General features: G+C 40.4%; 1 protein-coding gene across 15 annotated transcripts in view; it reads right to left on the reverse strand.

The window, feature by feature from the left end:
* NEDD4L (NEDD4 like E3 ubiquitin protein ligase) overlaps positions 1-23,599 on the reverse strand; it is a 265,091-nt gene that overhangs the window by 20,473 nt on the left and 221,019 nt on the right. For 8 of the 15 annotated variants that reach the window (XM_075185067.1, XM_075185072.1, XM_075185101.1 and 5 more), the window contains 9 exons: positions 22,528-22,587; positions 17,585-17,716; positions 15,963-16,082; positions 14,729-14,926; positions 5,785-5,862; positions 5,237-5,291; positions 5,095-5,151; positions 3,529-3,587; positions 738-803 (listed from right to left, as the gene is read on the reverse strand). In XM_075185067.1, the coding sequence (XP_075041168.1) occupies positions 738-803; positions 3,529-3,587; positions 5,095-5,151; positions 5,237-5,291; positions 5,785-5,862; positions 14,729-14,926; positions 15,963-16,082; positions 17,585-17,716; positions 22,528-22,587 (825 nt within the window). The remainder of the gene's footprint in view (positions 1-737; positions 804-3,528; positions 3,588-5,094; positions 5,152-5,236; positions 5,292-5,784; positions 5,863-14,728; positions 14,927-15,962; positions 16,083-17,584; positions 17,717-22,527; positions 22,588-23,599) is intronic. The other 7 variants (XM_075185079.1, XM_075185010.1, XM_075185027.1 and 4 more) reach the window with 4 other exon arrangements.

A 23,599-nucleotide genomic window follows, 5' to 3' on the forward strand; every position in this document is an offset into this window, starting at 1 on the left:
TACTTAACTTGCGGTGGGGATCTGCCCTCGCATAAGTAGGGGTCCCCATTTCTGTGGGCTAAAAATTGGATTTTGCAACTTCATATGCGCCGTGAAGATCACTCTGGCACCTTGGTGAAAACCAACGCGTTTCGCAGTGCACTTTGTAACAGGACTCCAATTGAGGCAGCCGTGTTGTGGGATAAGCCTATATTCATGACAATGCAGGCTATCATTTCACTAGTAAGCAGTGAGGTACCTGAGGCATGAGGCACTGTGTCAGTAATAACACTTATTCCTAAGCAGTGGATAGGCTGTATGCTCAGGAATATTGGTTTAGCGAGCATGGCTCAGTGGTTAGCACTTCTGCCTTACATCACTGGGGTCATGAGTTCAATTCCTGACCATGGCCTTATCTGTGAGGAGTTTGTATGTTCTCCCCGTGTTTGCGTGGGTTTCCTCCGGTTTCCTCCCACACTCCAAAAACATACTGGTAGGTTAATTGGCTGCTAACAAATTTACCCTTGGTCTGTGTGTCTGTCTGTGTGTATGTTAGAGAATTTAGACTGTAAGCTCCAATGGGGCAGGGACTGATGCGAATGAGTCCTCTGTACAGCGCTGCGGAATTAGTGGCGCTATATAAATAAATGGTAATGATGAAGACCAGTCCATTTGAATACACTGAAGTCACAACTAAGGAGCAGGTAACACAATTACAGAAACTGCACAGATTGTGGAGAAATCATAGAACTACTTACAGGTTTCTTCAATTTTTTCCTGAAATAATCATATTTCTGCTTAAATTCTCTGGAGTAGGGAACAGCCTGTAAAACAGATCAACATTCACATTTAAACGTAACCGACTTAATTTCTCTTGCAACAAAAAAATAAAAATTACAAACATCATTCATGTTCCACATCTTTCCTATTTCAGTGAAAGGTCAGCAGTGAACCCAAGTACTAACATTTATTACATTGTATATAAACAATGGAGCGGATGTAGGTCAGCCACCCGTGTTGTAGACTCCATTAATAAGTCATATTTGAAAACGCAAATGCAAGTAAACTTTTGTGTCAGACCGAGCTAAATAAATAATCCAATTCTTGCCGAGAGAAGTGACATTTGACATAAAGATGAATATGTATTTTCCCAATCCGGTCAGCATAACAGTTGTCAAAATGTCTATTGTTAAATGCATCTATCTGTTGCTTAAACCGAGCAGTGAGATGAATATTCATGAGACTGCAACCTATCAATTCACTAAGAGCCGGTGACATCACCAAGTGATGGTTCACAGGTTCCGAGTGAAGTAATGGGCTGCGTTATCATATTGGTCCATCCTATACAATGCTGCCTCCACTGTACAGAGGTAACAGGTAGATACAGATGATTGCATAAATAGTGAGAACTGTAAATCCGGTGACCGCTACGTCAGAGTAAGCCATCCCTAACAAACCATTTAAGTAAAGTTGCCCTGGCTAGCGCCTGGGTGTAAATGAAGAGAGGGTCCTTGCACATGGAGGTTACTTTTACAAAACTTCTTTGTAGATCTTGGGACACAGGTGATGTAACTTGGTGGTGCAGATAATTTGGGTGCCATGCAGGGGAATAGCAGGCTACCTTGGGTTGAGACACTGGGCTACCTTAATTTCCCCCCTAATAGGCTGCTGCGGTGAGCCTTGTCCCCCAGGCTAAAATTTGGCAGCCCTCCCCTGGTCACCCCACCATCTCTATCACAAACTAAACTCTTATTTAAACGGCTCCTTCACTCTAGCACAATACTTGGTTTCAAAGAAAGAAAAAATAAATAAATATAAATATATATATATATATATATATATATATATATATATATATATATATATATATATATATATATACACACACATATACATATATATACACATACATATATATACATACACATACATACATACACACACCTAACCCTATAACGCCTCACCCCATTAAAGTCATAGATTTAAGAATACTGAAGGAAAAGGATAGTGGTACCATGAACATATAGTGCATGATCAAATAGATGGGGTGGGAGCCCAAATTATTATCTTTTTGACAGCATTCAAATTAAAGAACGACAACAGGGGAGCAGCTGGACCCTGCCTGAGGATAAGACTGCCCCCCCCCCCCCCGCCGCCGCCGCCGCTATAACAAAGTATGTGCAAGCCTTATCCTAGCAATTAAAAGCCTTGAAAAAGAGGTTTTATCAGTTTCCCAGGTAACGTGTGACTGACCGACCAGCAAGACCTTTACTTAATTAGGTTTCTTTTTTTATTTTATTTTTTATGCTTTTTCCATAAGGGATGGAGATGAAATCAGTGTTGCCAGGTACATAATTAGATTCAAAGTCAATTTACAGCTGTCATAAATGCAGCTATTTAGACATATTTCTATTTATACAGATATTAGTCACAGTTTATAGATATTTGGACATATTTCTATTTATACAGATATTAGTCACAGGAGTCTATAGATACATTGGCATTACTTGTGTATCCTAGATTGAACACATCTATGGACATCAGTATAGAGAACCATAGGGCAGATTTGGTAGAGGTGTAGGGGGCCCCAAACAGTAGATTTAACGGACTAGGATAACCATATAAGTGTCACCTGATAACCAAGGGACCAGGGCAACCACCACACAAGGGACCAGGGCAACCACCACACAAGGGACCAGGGCAACCACCACACAAGGGACCAGGGCAACCACCACACAAGGGACCAGGGCAACCACCACACAAGGGACCAGGGCAACCACCACACAAGGGACCAGGGCAACCACCACACAAGGGACCAGGGCAACCACCACACAAGGGACCAGGGCAACCACCACACAAGGGACCAGGGCAACCACCACACAAGGGACCAGGGCAACCACCACACAAGGGACCAGGGCAACCACCACACAAGGGACCAGGGCAACCACCACACAAGGGACCAGGGCAACCACCACACAAGGGACCAGGGCAACCACCACACAAGGCACCAGGGCAACCACCACACAAGGCACCAGGGCAACCACCACACAAGGGACCAGGGCAACCACCACACAAGGGACCAGGGCAACCACCACACAAGGGACCAGGGCAACCACCACACAAGGGACCAGGGCAACCACCACACAAGGGACCAGGGCAACCACCACACAAGGGACCAGGGCAACCACCACACAAGGGACCAGGGCAACCACCACACAAGGGACCAGGGCAACCACCACACAAGGGACCAGGGCAACCACCACACAAGGGACCAGGGCAACCACCACACAAGGGACCAGGGCAACCACCACACAAGGCACCAGGGCAACCACCACACAAGGGACCAGAATAACCACCATATAAGTGACCAGGATAACCATATAAGTGACACCGCTTCATGGTCTTTACATTGACATTCTTCCACGATGCCACAGGTGGACTTCAGAAGTACATGTGGATATTTCTATATAATTAGAATATATTTGGCTAAATGACATCTCACAACCCTGCTTCCTCTTGATATACACAATCAACCTCACTTATACTTACTGGGCCAGTGATTGCTGGGTTCTGAAGCCGGGGGTCTTCCCACTGGGTAATTTTGGTGTCTGCAATTAAAGTGAGCATATATTATTTGCATTATTAATGACTCTATATATCGAGAAAAAAAAAACTCTGCAGGTCTGTGACAAACCTCACGGCAAGTTTCCTGCCACACAATCACCAAACGGTTCTAACCCAACCATGCGTCAAGCAGTACTGTACAACTGTTGGCTACTCTGTTGTATGTGAGCGGTACCGTGTGACATGTATAAATAAATAAGTCAGCGACACCAGTCAATCAATTATCTTTACGCAGAATGATAAGATGGATGGGATGACAGATCCTTCATATTAAGGAGGTTTGAGGAGCCAAAAATGACATCTCCTACAGCAAAACGCTATCATCGCTCATTAAATGTTTTAGGTTTACAACTCACTGAGGCATTTTTTGCTGCCGTGGCCAAAATCACATTTTCTCCAGAGCTTATTCCTAGACGATCTGACAGGGTGTAAGAGTGCAATATGTTCTTTTAATCTTCTCGGGGAGAATAAGCTTGAAAAAAGCCTATTTGACAAAGTCTGGCTTAGATGCATAAAACATACTGTACATAAAACGATGTCATGTCTAGCTATATGAACACCGATACTAGTACATAAGCACTGGATTAAATTAAAAACTAAAAGATTTTTCTAATGCTTGCACTATGCTCTACTTCATTATCATTATTTATTTGTAAGGCATCGCAAAACTCTACAGCACCGATACTACATAGAACTAAGTCTAATGTTGTGATTCGGAAGCCGTTTTATGGGCTAAATGAGTGTATTCGTGAGTATGTAAATGATCGGTTCACTAGGAGCCAATTAACATCACCGAGAAAGTTTGTATTTCACGGTCATCACAGATAAACTGAACAACTGCATTCCTTGTAGGGCAGCATCCGCTGTTTGTAAAACTGAACGGATTAGAAAACACTTACACTTGTTACACTATAGTGCATACACAAACAGCGTTACCGTGGTGAATAAACAACACAACTTGGAGGTGTATTATTGTGTCGAGACAAAGAACATAAAAAAAAATAAAACCATGCCAGAATTAGAAAATGAAGTCAAGAGATCAGTTAGATCATTGAGGCCGGACCACAGGATGCTTTTTTTTTTTACTAAACGTAATCCACTGGAGGACAATCGGACGTACAGAAAAATGTGCAGTAACGCATCAAACCAACCAGATGTTGCCATCTAGTAGATTAGACATTGAAAGCCGATCTTCAATAGGTTTCCGGTGGTTACGTCACATTTTGCGCAGTCTCCTGTGCACCAGTTTCACAAAGGGCCCCCAAATATATGCAACGGCCTTATGATAACAAGTCAATGCTCGACTTATTTTCCCATTCTTGTAGTGTATGTCAAAACCAATCACTAATGCAAGTCGGTAACATACAGTATGTATCCAAGTCAATTATAGGCAACAAAAAAATACACAAAAAAAGTTGTTAATTTTTTCCACAAACTCAAACTGAGGAATTGGGGGGAGTTGCAAGCACTGTTTTGCAAAATGTACAGTACCGTAGGAGGGAACTAACTGTCTGTTCTCACTGTCTCCACACATCAACACTTGACTTCCTGAGTAAAGAGTAAGATCACATTGCTTTCATATTCCTGGTACTATCACCTGGGCAGGGGGTGCCAGAGCCCAGAGGTTACTTACTGTGATCTATGTAGAACGTCCGGCCGTCTAGATGTATTCTCTCCTCCCAGCCAGGCTAAAAACAGTAAGAGACATTCATCCGTTACAATGGTGAAGAACTAAATCACAGATGGGCGATTGTCAATAACATATATACACAAAGTATGGGAAGGGTGGGGGGGGGGGGGTTTATCCAAAATAGCAAAGGTTTTTGGCCAACAAACCTACAATGTTCTGCTAACTGGTGTCAGGGTGGTTTATTGACAAATAGATATTGCCTTTAGGCTTATGAAATGACTGACCAGCTTGTAGGCTTACACAGCCCAACATTCCAAGGCGTAAATGTATCAAGCTGAGAGTTTTCCAGTGGGTTTGAAAAGCGGAGATGTTGTCTATAGCAACCAATCAGATTCTAGATGTCATTTTGTAGAATGTACTAAATAAATGATAGCAAGAATCTGATTGGTTTTTCAAACCCGCTGGAAAACGCTCAGCTTGATACATTTACCCCCAAGTGTTAACAGACTATGAATAATCTGCAGCTGACATATACCAGCACCGATACTCACTGGTAGAGGACCCAAGTCGTTAGGATTTAAAGAAGCTTTTGTCCTCATGTGGACTGGAAATTTCAACCGTGGGTCCTCCTGGGAAATGCAGAAAATGTAATAAGTTATTAAAGGAACCGGATATGACCATTATAACAGTTCCCGCAGTGATGGGGTTTACGGCGATTTATAAATAAGGATCTCTATCCACAATCCAATAAATTGAAGGTTTCATACATATTAACCCACCTTTCACATAGATAAACAGTGGCTCGTCTAGGACACATAATTAGCACTGTAAAGCTTTTTACTTTCTGTAGTTTTTTTTTTTACTCTTCCAATAGACATGAGGCAGAAAATGTACAGTTTAGGATTAACAGTCTGTTTTTCTAATATTACAATATGATGTTAAAAAGCCAGAGAACAATTACAGGATTTAAAACAAAAATGTTAGTATATTATAATGATGTATAAATAAGGGTGCTGGGGGGGCTTGCGGGGGTTCGGGGAGCAAAAGATGGGGATGTCATTTTTTAAATGAACAAAGAATACAAAAAGAAACCACTTTTCATTCATAAATTATGACTTATAATAGTTTGAAAGTAATTCTTTCCCTTAAGAGTCTATTGTTGAGTCCACTGTAGAAGTGGGCCAAAGGGAAAATGCCCAATGGAATCAAAACCATAGAGAAGCTGGTCGGGATCAGCAGAATTGGGTTTTCTTGATCCAAAAGCGAATGACTAAAGACGTGACCACACAACAAGCATGTAAGAAGGGTACCGGGACTGAAATGAAATGCGCTGTATGTAGAGTGTCTAAGAGATGTGGACAAATGCTGTGTCAATAAGCAGAAAAATAATTTAGAAAAGGAAAGTGACAAGGAGACGTAACACGCAGTCAGCAGAGATTACTGGCAGTGCCGTGCTACTTACACCACATCCTACTGGAATAATATATCTATTATAACACTAAAAGACCAAAGTTGGAATTACCAAAAGCCCTCCAAGGTCCAATGAAATGTATAAAAAAAAAAAGAATAATTTTTTATTAATTAAAAAAAAATCAATGAAATATTTTTGAGTTATACTGATATATATTTATTGAAGGGCAATAAGTCTTTATTTATTATCAAGGCTTGTTGGCGAAATATTAAAAACAAAAAAAGAATGGTGAAAAAGTTAAAAAAATGTGAAGAAATAAAAAAACATCAAAACCATGCAGCAATACCCACTATGCTGTCAGTGGTTAAGCAGAGAGATGGCTAATGCAATGTGTATGGGTGGATCAACCTCACTATCTTTATTTTATATCAGATATTTTTATATATGAGGTGTCAGCTTGCATTAGTGATCTTGTCATAATAATATACTGCATGTGTGTATATAATGTGCTCCTCAAAGATATGTTCAACTGTCAAGGGCAGCAGCTTCTGATAGAGGTTGGTCCCCCTCCTTGTGCGTTTACACATTCTTTTCTAGCATAATATATCTATTGTAAGCATCCTACTCTAGATACAAAACATTCTTCCAATGTCAATTCCCCAGTTGTAGTTTTAGGATTAGCTTTACTAGACAAAGACTGCAAATATTTACTTCTACATCATGTGCAGGGCAGATAATTAATATGATTTAGAAAGCAGAACATAGGCGAGACATATACAATATTATGCTAACGTGCTTACATTTACAGCAAGAGATAGATGAAATATAGAACTCAGAGCATATGCATTCCATGGATCCACTGCAATACATAATATTGCGTGTGTGCCCCCTATACTCAGCTGTCTCTTGGGAACAGGACGCAGCAGCCATCATTTAATTTGCTTTTAATTGTGGAACGTTACGTTAGATATTTTTACCCTGTTTTACAAAGGAAAGTCCTATTTTAGCATGTAACCTTTGTTGAAATCTTTGTGTCTAGTATTACTCATGTACCCGACTTAATTAATGAGAAATATAAATATAATTTAAATCTGTTATTCTACTCTTCTTCATGTGTACAGACATTCTGTATTTCCTGCATTCCTGAGGCTCATGAGAACTTCTCTGATTGTATGTAAAAATCATGCCAGTACCCTCTTTTTCCCCAAACAGAATATGTGGTATTATGAGATTCTAATATTTATGTAAACCGTATATGCCATTACAAAGAATTCTATTTCTTCTTCTTCTTCTTCTTTTTTTTTTTTTTTTAAATCTCTTTGTTGAATAAGCAAAAAGACCAACACATCACATCGGCAGGAATGACATAAGAGAAGACAGTGAAGGGGAAGGCGGAATGACTCAAAAGGAGGGCAGTTGAGTAAGGGGGGGCCGGAATGACTCAAAAGGAGGGCAGTTGAGTAAGGGGGGGCCGGAATGACTCAAAAGGAGGGCAGTTGAGTAAGGGGGGGCCGGAATGACATAAGGGCGGACAGTGGAGTAAGGGGGGGCCGGAATGACATAAGGGCGGACAGTGGAGTAAGGGGGGGGCCGGAATGACATAAGGGCGGACAGTGGAGTAAGGGGGGGCCGGAATGACATAAGGGCGGACAGTGGAGTAAGGGGGGGCCGGAATGACATAAGGGCGGACAGTGGAGTAAGGGGGGGCCGGAATGACATAAGGGCGGACAGTGAAGTAAGGGGGTCCCTGAATAACATAAGGGCGGACAGGGGAGGTGGGGTCCCGGAGTGACATAAGGGCGGACAGGGGAGGTGGGGTCCCGGAGTGACATAAGGGAGGACAGGGGAGGTGGGGTCCCGGAGTGACATAAGGGAGGACAGGGGAGGTGGGGTCCCGGAGTGACATAAGGGAGGACAGGGGAGGTGGGGTCCCGGAGTGACATAAGGGAGGACAGGGGAGGTGGGGTCCCGGCGTGACATAAGGGAGGACAGGGGAGGTGGGGTCCCGGAGTGACATAAGGGAGGACAGGGGAGGTGGGGTCCCGGAGTTACATAAGGGAGGACAAGGGAGGACATTGTTCCGGAATGACTTAAGGGAGGACAGGGGAGGTAGGGTTCCGGAATGACATAAGGGAGGACAGGGGAGGTAAGGTCCCGGAATGACATAAGGGAGGACAGGGAGGTAGGGTTCCAGAATGACATAAGGGAGGACAGGGGAGGTGGGGTTCCGGAATGACATAAGGTAGGACAGGGGAGGTGGGGTTCCGGAATGACATAAGGTAGGACAGGGGAGGTGGGATCTGGTTAAAAAACGGGGCAAGCTTGGAAGGGATTGGTCCAGGGTTACCACATCCTGGTAAAGTGTTGTCAAGTTGTGTAACATGCTCAAATCTATATAAATTAAACTTGATTGATAACCAAGATGATCGAAGGTGGGTTTGGAAGCTGCGCCTATTATGTAGTTTGCAGCATTAAGAACGCATCTGAATAATTTAAGCACACTTAGTGGTTCCAGGGGTCAGTATTGAGGAGATGATGTGTTAGGGAGAATTTGGAACATTAACAGCCGGAATGGTCCATATATCTGTTTTCTGATCACAGTCTAGTATGACGCTATCTTTGGCCAATCCCACCACATATGAGAAAAGGTTCCCGCCTGTGAGCATCATCTTTAACAAAGGTCAAAGATGACTTAGTCGAGAAATTACTTCTGGAGCAGATTACCTATAAATTACATTCCCTCTCTTTGATGCGTATGTAGAACGCTTTTTAACCTGATTAAGAAACAAATCACTATGTTCCAGGGCAATTCCCACTTTGTGTCCCATTTAATTTCTTGCTATTCTTTATCAGGGAAAGCAAAGACAAACATATATATATATATATATATATATATATATATATACACTTGATACAAGTCAATTGGATGAGGAGTTCAAAATCCCCAATCATTCAAGCACGTAGTGTCCGTGGTTATGGGGATCACCCCCGAGTGTGAAGGAACTAACAACAATTTCTATACTGTGTGCACTGGTATTTGGGGAAGTGTCCAATGATATTGAGATCATTTTGGAATCTAGTCTTCTAAACCTGCTGAACAGGGTGATGAGAGTTATACCTGGAGGGATTGTTACATAAGGGGCAGACCGCTACAGCGTTGGGGATTGGGTTATATAACCTGTTAGGATGATCCCATATATAACAGGAAAATAATATAATGGGGGTAAGACTTCGATGTGCGGGGTCTCAGGTGATTGGAAAACGATAGAATAGTGAAAATAGACTACATAATTAAATGAGAAGATGCATAAGCTATATGTGTAGCCAGATAATATTTCTCCTGGGACATCCAGGTCTCCTGCTTTAGTATTTTATGCAGTGTTTGCACTTTATTCAGGGTTCTTCCCAACCATATGAAACTGGATATTAATTGATGCAGATATTTAAATATATTAACTGACAAGGTTTGAAATGAATATAATAGATGGGGAAGGATGTTCATTTAGTGGCTGCAATGCGTCCTATACACAAGATGAGAAGATCTGATTTGAAATGATCTAGTAAAGAGGGATAACTCAGGGTATAGTTGTTCATATTTCTTGGTTATATCTATACCCACATTTGAGCTTGGAGAGATGCCATTGTAAGTAAAAACCAAGAGCTATCGATCAGTATCTCTAGGAACAGATTAGGAAGTGAGGTCAGAGGAATTGTCAGAGCCAGTAACACAATCGGCGTGCAGTGCTATTTTGTGATCTCAATGGCTGATTTGAACATCTGGAATATTTAGACTGGGTCTTATATTGGCCACAAGAGGTTTTCTGCAAGAGCAAATATGAGGGGTGACTGGCAACCCCGGCTAGTGCCATTTAGAAAGCCATTGGCTGAGACTGTGGCGGACAGGTTGTGATTCACGGCTGAGATCTATAAAGGTCCCACCAAAGCCCATACATGCTCACGTCTGTTACGTGAAGCTCCAGCTCACTCTGTCAACGGCTTTTTCAGCATCCAAAGGTTAATCAGGGGGAGGATTCTTTTTCTTTATTAGCGATGTGATTTAAGTTAAATGGTCCTCTGGCATTACCTAGGGCTTGACACTCAGGGATAAACCTGATTTTGTCCGGATGAAACAGAGGTGGTGACTTTTTTTTAGTCTAGCAGCCAAGAGCTTTGCAAAAAGTTGCAAAAGGACATTAAATCACATTTATTGGGCTAAATGCCCCCCCCCCCCCCCCCGAAAAGAAACCTAGGACCGCCCCTGATGTATAGCAGAATCTCTGTGTGTAAGTGGCTGGAAGGATCTTCTTATTGTAAGTCCCACATCTAAAATGGTATACGACTGAATGATATATACATCTAACACTGAGTTCATTTAGATCAGAAAAGGAACAGTATTTCTGAAAACCACCTTTGTGAGTGGGTAAATATTAAACGGTCATTGCGTACTTGCCTCACTATTAGTCACTCAGACACATTAACGTGTCCTTTTACAGTCGAACATTGGATATCTCAAGTTTGATCTGGCAATTCCTTACATTGATCTATTGTACTTCCTGTCTCTCCTCTGTGCTCCGTTCATTTCATCTATTTAGGGAATTAGGCAAAAGTCTTAAGAATATGGCCCACAGTTGCTTTCCCAAATTTCCTTAAATGAAGATTAAAAAACCTGGGGTGTACGTCCAAACACGCCCTACCCGCCTCACCCTGGGCCTTCTGTTTTCACAATAACGATGGAGCCGCAAGTTGCCGAACTCTGACTGGCATGACATGCTGAGATTTGTAGTCCTACAGCAACTGTAAATCCACAGGTTTCCTATAGATATACCATAAATACTATGGGCATCATTTAGAGCCAGGAAACAAGAAGGGTATTTAAAACCTCTATACAGCTTTCAAATTGGGAGGGGGGCAGTGTCCTATCTCAATTCTAAACTGCAGTCTTAAAATAAAATAAATCTGCTCAATATTTGACAGCTACATGCAAAAGCAGGAAGTATATTCTACACTTGCCAGAGGTGCAAATGCAATATTTTTTTGCATTGCATCATGGTTTGTTCCCAATTTTAAACAAGGCTCTATATAAGCATTAATGAACAAAAGAAAAGCAACAAAAATTAGAAACAAAATAAACAAAACTAAAACGGTCATAGTAATAAACATTAAATACAGTACTGCACTATAAAAATAACACAGTAAAGCTACCTAAAAACATGCTGCCATACTAAAACTTTTGGAATAGCTTGTGATAAGCTGGCAGGTGATTAGCAGAAATGCAGGCTACTATATTAGCGGCTTTCTCAAAATGCAAAACCATCCGCATATTACAGGGTCCAAAACTATTTTAAGCAAACAAGATAATAGTGTGATGACGGATAGGTCTGACCTAGGGGAGAAGAATTCAGAGAGCGGTAGCTTCAAAATAAATAATAAATCCGTACAAGTGAGAGCTGACAAGATCTATTAACCACTAGGAGGTCCCCATTAGAGAACACGTCTATTATTCATTGGTATTTTGCAGAATGCTGTAAAGATGACATGGATCTTCCTTCTTCTTGTAACCTTGTCATGCATAAAATGTTTGAAAATAAATAATTTATAAACTAGAGGTGACTCCCGCTGTGATGAATTGAGGGATACAATTATATAGCGGTATCAGAGAATCTAATATTGTACATACAATTAGGACCACCGAGACTGACCGGTTTGATCCGTGATTAGAATACACTATATATAAAGACAAACATATTTAGCTACAACAGAATCCTTCCTATCAGTAATGTATTTACATTACTAGAATCACCCGAGAAATGTTATCCAATTACATCACAAACGTTTTTAACTGTCGGGGGGGGGGGGGGGAAACAAACAAATAAAACACTACTCTGGTTACATACAATTACTTAAAAAGGTAATATATTTGATATTTGTTGTAATAATATCCTCAAATTGTTATAAATTGTTCTGTTGTCCTCTACTTGGAACACAGCACATTATAAAGGGATAATTCCACCCACATCTTATTCACCGGGTATTACGGACTAGATATACAGATCTCACTCGCTGTTTGATATGGAATACAGCACACACCCGCCCAATCAGGTGTCACCATTCCGACACGAGCCCAACCCCCGTCCAATCAGGTGTCACCATTCCGTAACGAGCCCAACCCCCGTCCAATCAGGTGTCACCATTCCGACACCAGCCCAACCCCCGTCCAATCAGGTGTCACCATTCCGACACGAGCCCAAAAGGGACAAGGAATATGTGATTGATGGAGAATGACTTGTACATGGCAAATGTATTTAATGGACATCTAATGGCTCCTATAAAAAAAAAAAGTGTCTGGCAAACTGTTCTGTATCTGTTCTCCAATGTTATCCCTTGTGGGTGTAAGAGAAAAAATAAATAAAAAATAAGCGTTCAGGGCGTTTCCCCCTCTGTACGACTAGAGTATTCGAGCAATTCACCATCTCAGAGGCTGCTACACCAATTATAGGTAACAAGTCGCCCTCCGAGCATTCACCTGCTGCCCGCAGCTCCTTCCTGCGTTATGATCTGTTTGTTATAGCTTATAACACTTGTTTAAATTTTTGATATGTTATCAGATAGGTGACTCTTTCTTTATATTGTTTTAAAGTATCCCTGAGATTGTAGGTAATGTGCGGCCTATTTTGAAAGCTGAGGTGTATCAGGTAGTTTATCACTGCTGTAGACAGATTAAATAAATGAACAGTGTTGATTCAGTGAGTGGAGGAAGGACAATATGAAGGACAATACTGAACCAGAAGGGAATTTTAACCTTCTTAGAACAAAGAAGTTTTTATCTATCTCTAGTTTGACTATCTTGGGATTATAAAAATGAAGGGCTAAGCATGTATAGCTACTTATTCTTGTAAAACTACTGCAGATTATTATTATAGATATGTACATATCACACCTCACTTTATTTAACAATACTCTATCATATCTGCTAAGCTATGTATTATTTAAATTAGAGTTGAACTAAAGCATACATAAGATATTTGTTTATAACAAAGAATGTGTATGTCACTGGTGTGATAATGGGAACGCAATAAGTTCATAAGCACGATTACGGCCCCGTGCACACAGGTGTTGCTTTACTCCCATCTGCAGTATGCTACGTTTTTCTGATATTGGAAAGGAAAGACGACAGATATTCACAGAGAGATCATTAATCTCTACGGAGTGATTGAGTGTGCACGTGTCTTGCAGAACAGGAATGATTTTTGGCAGTGGAACGAAGGGGTGATGGGACAATAAAAACGGGCATGTATACATCACATCTCCCACTGTCCCAATTTTAGGCAGGACAGATCCGATTCTGCACGACTTATCGGTGGTGAACTGGTGCCGGCTGGAGAGGAGTCTTCTCCAGCAGGGCAGGACAAGACTGTGACCCGATTCACAAAACCTGAATGGTAGGAGGGGATGGTACATGACCTTAGTGGATAAATAATGCAAGCCATTTTCCCAGGGCCACTAAACATAGAATTCACATGGATCCAATATAAAAAGGCAACTTGTAAGAGTCCACGTTCCAGTTAAGATGTACATAAAAAAATAAAAGTATCTGCAAGCTCTGTCACAAGATATTTAGGACATGAAGCTTTCTGGTGGAGATCATAAAAGTCCCATAAACCAAATCCCCCCCAAGTCTCCAATATTTTCAGCTCTAAAGAGTCTTTTAAACTGTAAACTGTGGAAATTAGGAGTAGAACTTTTACGTAAAACAAATTCTATAGCAAATCGATCCTTTGGAATCCCATGTGTAAGATGTAAACATGACTGCGGTAGTGTCAGCACATTCAGGCTGGATGCTCACCACCCTCCTGATCCTTCAGCATTCAGGCTGGATGCTCACCACCCTCCTGATCCTTCAGGTGATGAGAACAATGGAAATCAGTGGAGTACTCCACGGTAAACATTCATATTAACGACTGCAATCACCTACTGATCTACAATACCGAGTGGGTGGATGGATTACTGATTATTTTTTTTTTTCAAAAACACAAAACAGAGTAGCATTTTGCCCCGATGAGCTAACAAAGTACAGTGTTGCTTACCCAAGTGGTAGTTTTGGTATTATGGTCAATAAAGAATGGCCTCGCATTTGGCGCTATTCTCATCTCCCAGCCTGGTGGTAGGAAGCTCTGTGCCCCTTTGTGTTGTGGTTTGGGAGAGTTATAAGGAGATGGCTGTGGAGACTGTGGGTTGGACAAAGTATCCTTCACTGTCCGGCGCACTGAGAAGTCTTTTGCACCCTGTACGGTCAAACACAATGCAGACGTAACAAGTATTAATTTCCATTAGTACGGTGAGAGGTGTTCATGCAAAATAAAGATCAAAATAAATAAATTAAAAAAGCAAAAACCTACATCAATCTGTACTATTACAGTTTTCTGCATACAATTTAGCTGCAAATCAAATGTTACACGTGCCAACGGTTAACGAAACGTGTTATTTTATGTAACAAGTCAATTCAACGTTTTTTTTTTTCTTTCTTTTCTACAAATCAAAGCAAGAGTTTAATAAGTTGTATGTAATGGTTCAAAACCCTCATAGGGTATGTTCTGTAACCCATAGCAACAAGGTAACCGTAAACGAATATCTGATCGGTTGCTATAGGTAACAGCACACTCATTGCACTGTTAAGTTCTCTCCATATGTATGCCATTAACGTTCCACATCTGCAGAGCGACTATTTTCTGTTCACAAAAAGCAATGGCGAGATACTAGCTACCGTTACTAGATCTCGTTACCAAATTAGCTATATTGCATCCTACTTGTAGTCTTTTTGCAAACAGCTCAGACAATTGTATAGTCTTCAAAGAAAATAGCAGTATTAATTACATTATTTACATATTAATTCTATATACATATTGCACATCTTTACAATGCTAACTAGCATGAGACATTGAACGGGATAATTTTGCCAGCTCTTAAATGAACACAGTCCTTGCCACCAATTTACCATGCATTCACCAAACCCAATGAAGAAGAGTTTTGCAACACAAAACAGAAATAGCAATATATGTCCCAAACCCAAAGAACGTAAGAGTATAAAAATGTTTAAATAGAAATGAGCAAGAAGAAGATTCTTAGGAAGAGTTACAAGCTGCGTAGCGTGTATGAATGAAGCCACAGAACAGCGATTTTGATATTATAAAGCGTAGGAAGCGAGAGGAAAGGATGGCGGAGGACGTCACCAGCCGCTGCCGAAGTTAGAAAATGGAAAGTAAGGTTGAGGTGGGCTTCATAAGCAAGAAGGAGGTCCGTGTTATAATGAGGGGGTCTCACCTCCAGTGGTGCAGATAAAGTAACTGTGGGGGAACTGAGACTACGAGGCCGCCTGATCTGAGGCTCGCTCAGATGATTGCTACTGTTTGAGGTGGATCCAACTGCACCATCTTCAGCATGCTAGTTTAAAGGTAAAACACAGTTAGCAACCTAAACACACACGAAATAAGAAATAAAACAGCTTTGGGTGGAATTCGGTGAACTAAAGTATAATACAGACACCGGCTCTCGTGGGAACCTAATGAGTCTCTGGTGGGTCTTGTTCAGGTTGTCAAAGCCACTCCCCCTTGCACATCCCATTCATGGGAATGAGTTTATAGGGGATACTTTGACAACCCTGGACAAGGCCAAAATCTTGGGACTTCCCAAGTAGTCTCTAATATTTAACAGACTTTGGACGCATTTAACAATTTCACATTATCTTTTCCTGCATATTTGATAATTAGCTATAAACGTGACAGAAGTGGTCAAGAGGAAGCATCACTTGTGTGGTGTTAGACGTGTGACAGACCAACCAGAAAAACAAAAAATACACAAAACTGACCTATGTATTTAAGAAACATGATATTATTTTTATAAACATGCTTAAAGTCTTCCAAGCATCTGTTATGTGCTTTCTTTTATCTTTTTTATATAGACATTTTTAAGTAGCTATTAAACACTTGTCCTAAATGTCCAATCTTGAAAGATGTCTCAATTTAATAAGAGTTGCAATAAAACACTGATTTGGATCTGAAAAATTTTACATTTCAATCCAATAATATCATTTAGTGGGTTAGGAAAATATTGCTTGGGGAAAAAAACAGAATATAGGCACAAACAATGTCAGTGTGATGACTACCTCCCATTCACAGAAATATAATAATTCATTGAAACGTATTACATTGAGTCTGGAGAGCAGAGACTGAAAACAATGAATTGTTTGCACAGTTATTTCAGCCTTTATTTTAGCCTAATTTTCAAAGTGCTGTTGTACTTTGGTTCTGCTTTTTCTACTTCTTTCCAATCAATCTTACCATGCCAGGTTTCACCATAATGAACGGTGTAACATCACAGATTAGGATCACCAAATAGGAAAGTACAATACAATATAAGCTGCAAAGTTATTATTTTAAGGTGGGTCAGGGGCTTGGGAGGGATGGACCAGTGTCAGAGTAGTCATTTTTTGGCTAAACGGACAACTTTTTAATGAAAAAGAAAATGCCTTTAATGCCAGTTAATTCAGTCTAGGACATTGCAATTGGATGTAATTAGGAAAAGCAGAACCAACGTATTCTTGTTTCACCATCATTATCATCCATTACTTCAATGTAATACATTTTTCAATGCACCCTGCAAGTGATGCTTCTCTATCAATTAAATATGAGGGATGAGCTGCTGCATTGGTAAGTAGCTCAAATACTTTTGCCTAAGAAGAGATGGCTCTTTGCAAATCTAACATGTAAGTCTAGAAATTGCTTCCACTAGTTCCTCAGTCGCAATAGTTGGTTCTACAGAGATACAAAGAGAGGGTCTGCACTCTTCCTGAAAGCAGCCTAAATGACTCAGGTGAATGATGCACACAGCATGGCCTCTCTTGCATGGAGTAAGCATTAGTGTCGGCTTGGAATAGATCTTCGTACCTGCACGATTGGACGAGTCCATGTCGTGGTGCGATTGTTATGATTGACATAATACGTGCGTCCTTTACCGTCTTTCCTCTCTTCCCAGCCTGACGGTAATCCCGGCGTGGTATGTACATAGGCCACGGAGGGCTGTTTGTATGCAAGAAACTATTGTCATACTGTGATAATTCATAAGAATTACCTAGAAAAACAAATCATCCTTCACACGTAGACAAGGTACAATCCTGGTTCATGCGATTGGAAATAAAGTGTAAGAGTTCACATGAGCGTATGTTGTATTTTAATATATGAATCGTCTATGCATTACAATACTAAGGCACTTTTGCATGGACTTGGTGTCAAAATGTTTTATTGAATTATGGTTTGCCCTTCAAATGTCCAAACCAGCAAATGTAGCCGGGTCCATACTAGCTTAGACATGGTGGTATAGATAGAAGAGACAAGAAAATGAAGCAAGACGTTGTCCTAAATGGATGGAACCATAATTTGGCGCTGATCTATAGGTGTTCCAAGTCAAACTTGTATAATAAATAAACTTCTGACCTATTATAAAAGAAGTGTTAACAAGACATAAAACACCTTAAAGGATCTTTAAACCTTAAACACAGCATGTGCTATAAATCATGAACTGCTACTAATATTCATAGATCTAATTGTTTTCAACAGCAAATAGTTTAATCATAGGGGGATGTTGGTATCAGAAACCCTATGAGGACCATTGAATACCAGAATAAATATTTTCAGAAATAAACCATGGAGGTAAAAATACATTGTTCATTGGTACCCAGACAGCTCTGTTAAAAGTAAAGTATTACCACATATTTAGGACAGTGTCCAAATGTGATCTGATGCAGTTAGGACTGCAGTCATTTAAGTTGCTGTGACATCACTGGTACCGCCCCGTGTATGAATCTAACAATCCAGGTTACACTGAATCCATTAATGCCAAAAATAAAGGTAAATCATTGGTCTCATGAGTAAACAGTCTCCCTTGACTACAGAAAAGAAAAAAAAGATACTATAAAAAAAATAAAGGAGGGGTAATGTAACAATATACACATGTATTTGTGGGTGGGGGCAGTTACAATAACTTTCAGTGATGCACACAGAAAATGTGGTTGGTCGGCATCAAAATTGTAGATTTTCTTATATGAGCAAGATGTATTTATGTAGATGTATTTAGGGTTTGCTGATCCTTTAAAGTGGAAGAGGATTGTACCTTAAACTTTAATAATTTTGTCAGTTTTAGAATTAAATATATACATAAACACTTAATCAAATTTAACTACAACATTAAAACACACACATTTGGACATTCAAGTAGTGACCTACATATTACAGTAGGTGACTCCTCCTCTCTCTCTATTAGGCTGGTGTCACACAGGCTCTTTGAACTCAAGCAGTTTTCCACCACCCAAAACATTAAAGGCTCTGGCATTCATATCACTCAAACTGCTCCGTGCTGACCACAGGGTAGCAGATGGGGAAGAGCGCTTGTATTCAATGCGTTCGTATGACACCACCCGGAAGCTGAACAATAACTTTCAACATCAAAGTCACTTACAATACGTGGCGTTTGCACCAAACGTAAAAGGGTAGGTTGTCAACCTTCCACCACTCTAGGTGACCGCCATCTCCCATTATTCACAACTAGAAACTAGAAAGATCGAGGCCAGCAGGAGCGAGAGGTTCCTAAATCCTATCTATTGACCCACATTTCCTCCCAACAATTGTTTCCAATCCCATATGTGCACTTTACACCCACACATAATGAAGGCAGCCAGTAGTGACATCACTGAGCCTCAACGCTCAGTGATGCCACTAGCTCCCGGTTGAATGGATAGGCCGAAGAGAAGAGAAAAAGGAGAAGAGAAGAGAAAAAGGAGAAGAGAAGAGAAAAAGGAGAAGAGAAGAGAAAAAGGAGAAGAGAAGAGAAAAAGGAGAAGAGAAGAGAAAAAGGAGAAGAGAAGAGAAAAAGGAGAAGAGAAAAGAAAAAGGAGAAGAGAAAAGAAAAAGGAGAAGAGAAAAGAAAAAGGAGAAGAGAAAAGAAAAAGGAGAAGAGAAAAGAAAAAGGAGAAGAGAAAAGAAAAAGGAGAAGAGAAAAGAAAAAGGAGAAGAGAAAAGAAGAGAAAAGAAAAAGGAGAAGAGAAAAGAAAAAGGAGAAGAGAAAAGAAAAAGGAGAAGAGAAAAGAAAAAGGAGAAGAGAAAAGAAAAAGGAGAAGAGAAAAGAAAAGGAGAAAAGAAAAGAAAGCAAAAGAAAAGAAATGTGGTTTCCTGAAATTCAACAATCAATGAGGTTAATTAGACAACCTGTAAAGGAATGACCTTGATGGGATACAAAAGTTAGCACAAACAGCAAAGATTACATATACACAACTGTAAGATCTGGAGATTTACAAGAAAAACTGGATTTTTCAAGTATATATTCCTGAAGGAGGCATGCACTATGCACTGCTGATGACCTAAAAACATATGCACGCCAAAGTATAAAAATAAAATTGCAAAATTATTGGTAAGATTTGGAAGAATTAGTAACTGGCATGATAAGATAGGTTAAAGAAGAAATGTATTTGCATTTTTCTTTATAGCATCCCCAGAAATACCTTGTGTGGGGTATTCTGTGAATCCCAGTAACAGTTTTCGGTCATTGTACATTTAGAAACAGGAATTCTTAGCGGCCTGCACAGACATCACAACACTATCTGCATTGATTGTGGCAATAAACTCCCATCAGTCAGTGAATGCATGTATCCAATAGCAACATTACACACTGTCTGTCGCTTCTCTGTAACATCACCACTAGACTACCTTGGCTGCATCAGCAAAGCGAAGCGCTACAGACAAGGTAACACAAAATGGAGTTGAGGTGGGATAGTCCCGGGATGCAACCTAATCATGTTCCCTCCACAGAAGGCTGGACATTGTTATATCCTCCAAAATAAAGCGCACAGGTCCCGTGTAACATTTGTGCCTAATATTTTTGTTACTTTTTATTTTCATCCGACAAGATCGGAACAGAAGACATTGAAAGCAAGAAATGGAATTTTACATTAGCATGAAAGAACCATGTAGAACTAGCAAAGCAAATCTAGGGGGTAGGGAAAAGGAGGGGGGGTAGAGGAAGTGGGTTGACGATAGTCATTAGCTTCTTGGGGTGCAAATTGGGTGAGCGTGATATTTTAATTGAAACTTGCTGAAATATAAAATGAACTGCATGGGCAGTTCATTTTTTTTAATTTTATTAAATTAAAAAATAAATCAATACAGAAAATATAAAAAATATATACCAACATAAATGTTTATATTTAGATTGATTTTATATACATATTGTGTTACATAGTTTTTAGATTTTATATTAAGGGATTATTTATTTGTTTTTTTTTATCTGTGTATACCATGCATATAAAACAAGTTAAATAATTAGAACGCTTATAAACGTCAGGAGTTCTTAATTAATTGGATACTATGCACCAATCAACTCTGAAGCAGTGACTTAAATAGACACAGAGAAGTGTCAGCTCATTATCTTGGAAAAAGTTTGCTTGTGAGCAGACGAAACGCGTCATATGGATCTATTAGCATTGCTCATGTCCAGGGAGAAGCACTTTCCTTACTACTATTGGACCACCTGTGGATCTTTGAAAATGTGTCAGTCGGTAATGATTACACCTGTGCTCCAGCAAAGAGATCTGGAAAACATGCACTGTTAGGGGTACTTGAGGACTAGGGTTGGGAAACACTGGGATAGATAATAGATAACACGTTGGGAGAAAATTGCTGTAGTGTGTACGCAGCCCAATTCTGACCTTATTACGGGGGAAACCTTTACTCCTATGCACGCTTCCTTATAGGTTAGACCATGGGATGAAACTGCAGCTAGCCTGCCTGAGCCTAACTAGGGTGATGAGGGGACAATGGTTTATCTTGCGATAGTTACACGCAATGCAAGGCATAGATCTCAGCAGCAACAGCTAAACTGCTGCTACTGGACCTGGTATATGACTAATTATATTCTAATTAGCTTAATTATAATTATACTTACTAAGTGCAAACTGAAGAAGGTACTACACAATGCACACGGATCTTATTATTCATCATAAAGACATATCAGTTGTATCCCATGCCGTATAAAGATAAAGTACATTAGGGGGTAAATGTATGAACATGCGGGTTCTTCAACACCCGCGTGTTCAGCGTGTTCGGCGATTAAATTTCAAGCGGTGCTGCATTGTAAAGGGAAACTTCCCTTTACAATGCAGCGCCGCTTGAAATTTAATCGCCGATCACGCGGGTGTTGAAGAACCCGCATGTTCATACATTTACCCCCTGGTCTTTATATTACTATCCGTATTCACACACATATATAGTGGGGGAGGGGGAATCTAATCCGATACATGAGTGATTACCCCCAGTGGATGCAGTATCATTAAGGCCAGGTAGCCAACGAATGCTGCTTTTGTGTTTTTTTGTTTTGCTTTTTTTTTTATTTATTTTTTTTAACGCTAGTTAAAACGTACGAGGTCACTGTAGGCGCCCCTATATGGACAGAGTAATAAGTGTCCGGTCTATGGCGAGTTTGCTGCCAGTTCCGTATACCCGTGTTAATGGAAAAAAGTTAGAGGTCTAAGAAAACACTAAAAACTTGACTTTTTCAGTCTTAGCCTTCACACACAACCAACGATCTATGTGATCTGCTGCCAAGTGCAATGTCTACAAAACAAAAATTTCCCCAATTGCAGAAACAATATATTATATTAATAAATTATAAAGTTACAGTTACGAATAGTAAGTATGTGTGTCGTTCCCCGGTTGAACGCACTTGGCTATAAAAAGATCCCATTAGGACGTAGACAAAACACCAAATAAGAACAGAAATGACACGTCCAGTGTAAATGATCTGTCTCAATGTTACTAGCTCAAAATAACCGCGTAGACATTACCGTGGAGTCCTCCCCGCCGGTCACGGTTGAAGATCGGGCTCTTCCAGTTGAGGCGCTCGGCTGTTGAATAATAACGTTACCATTAAATATTACAGGGTCAGTTTTACAAAGATGTTATAGTTTAGCAGAGAGTATGAAGGATTAAGGGAGAAGAAATGGGAATCACTAATTAGTATCATTAGACCGGTAGGTGATTTAGGAAGATTATTGATTGAAGTGATTTTCCAATATAGACAGTACTTTAATAAGACAGTTTCAGGGCTATCCCCATGGGGCAAACCGATATATCTGTTGTACAGTGGGCTATGTAAGCAATACAGCCCAACATTTACTGGGAGAGTTCCCGGAAAGTGTAGGTGACTGCAAGTATGATGACGTGACACGAGTAACACGCGTGTGAGGGGAATGGCTAAGGACTGACTAGTGACTAATTGCACAACCTGCCAACTAACCTCAGGTCGCTCCAAAACGAGTTTCTAGGATTGGCATAGGCTGGGAAGTATATTTAAAGGGTCTGTAAACATAAAAGCAGTATTCAAGCCAATAAATGATGCCCCTTACATCAGGGGCATGCATGAACATTGCTGCAAATCTGCAGGACAGCGTCCATGCATGAACATTGCTGCAAATCTGCAGGACAGCGTCCATGCATGAACATTGCTGCAAATCTGCAGGACAGCGTCCATGCATGAACATTGCTGCAAATCTGCAGGACAGCGTCCAGCCCAATAGCCACGTGCCTGAAGTATGTTACATGAGCCAGAGGGGACAGTCCGTTGTATGGAGTCGATTTCCAGTCTCAACCCACTGAAGGGGAAGACTGTGCAGAAAAAGGGGCTGGTTAGATACACTCTGCTGAAGAGTATCTAACTGATGATTAGACTTGAGAGTTTATTTTGAATTTAACTAAATAAAGTCCACAAAAGCAGATTTATACTATAAACGTTGATGTGACCGATGTTCAGTGCAGTCAGGAGGGACCAGTTACCACGTAGATAATTCTCTAGGTTATGCTATAATTATGCATTTTAGAATGTATTACACTAGATGATGAAATAATCATCCATATTGC

This window comes from Mixophyes fleayi, chromosome 1 (genome assembly GCF_038048845.1).
Source record: "Mixophyes fleayi isolate aMixFle1 chromosome 1, aMixFle1.hap1, whole genome shotgun sequence".
Lineage (NCBI taxonomy): Eukaryota > Metazoa > Chordata > Amphibia > Anura > Limnodynastidae > Mixophyes > Mixophyes fleayi.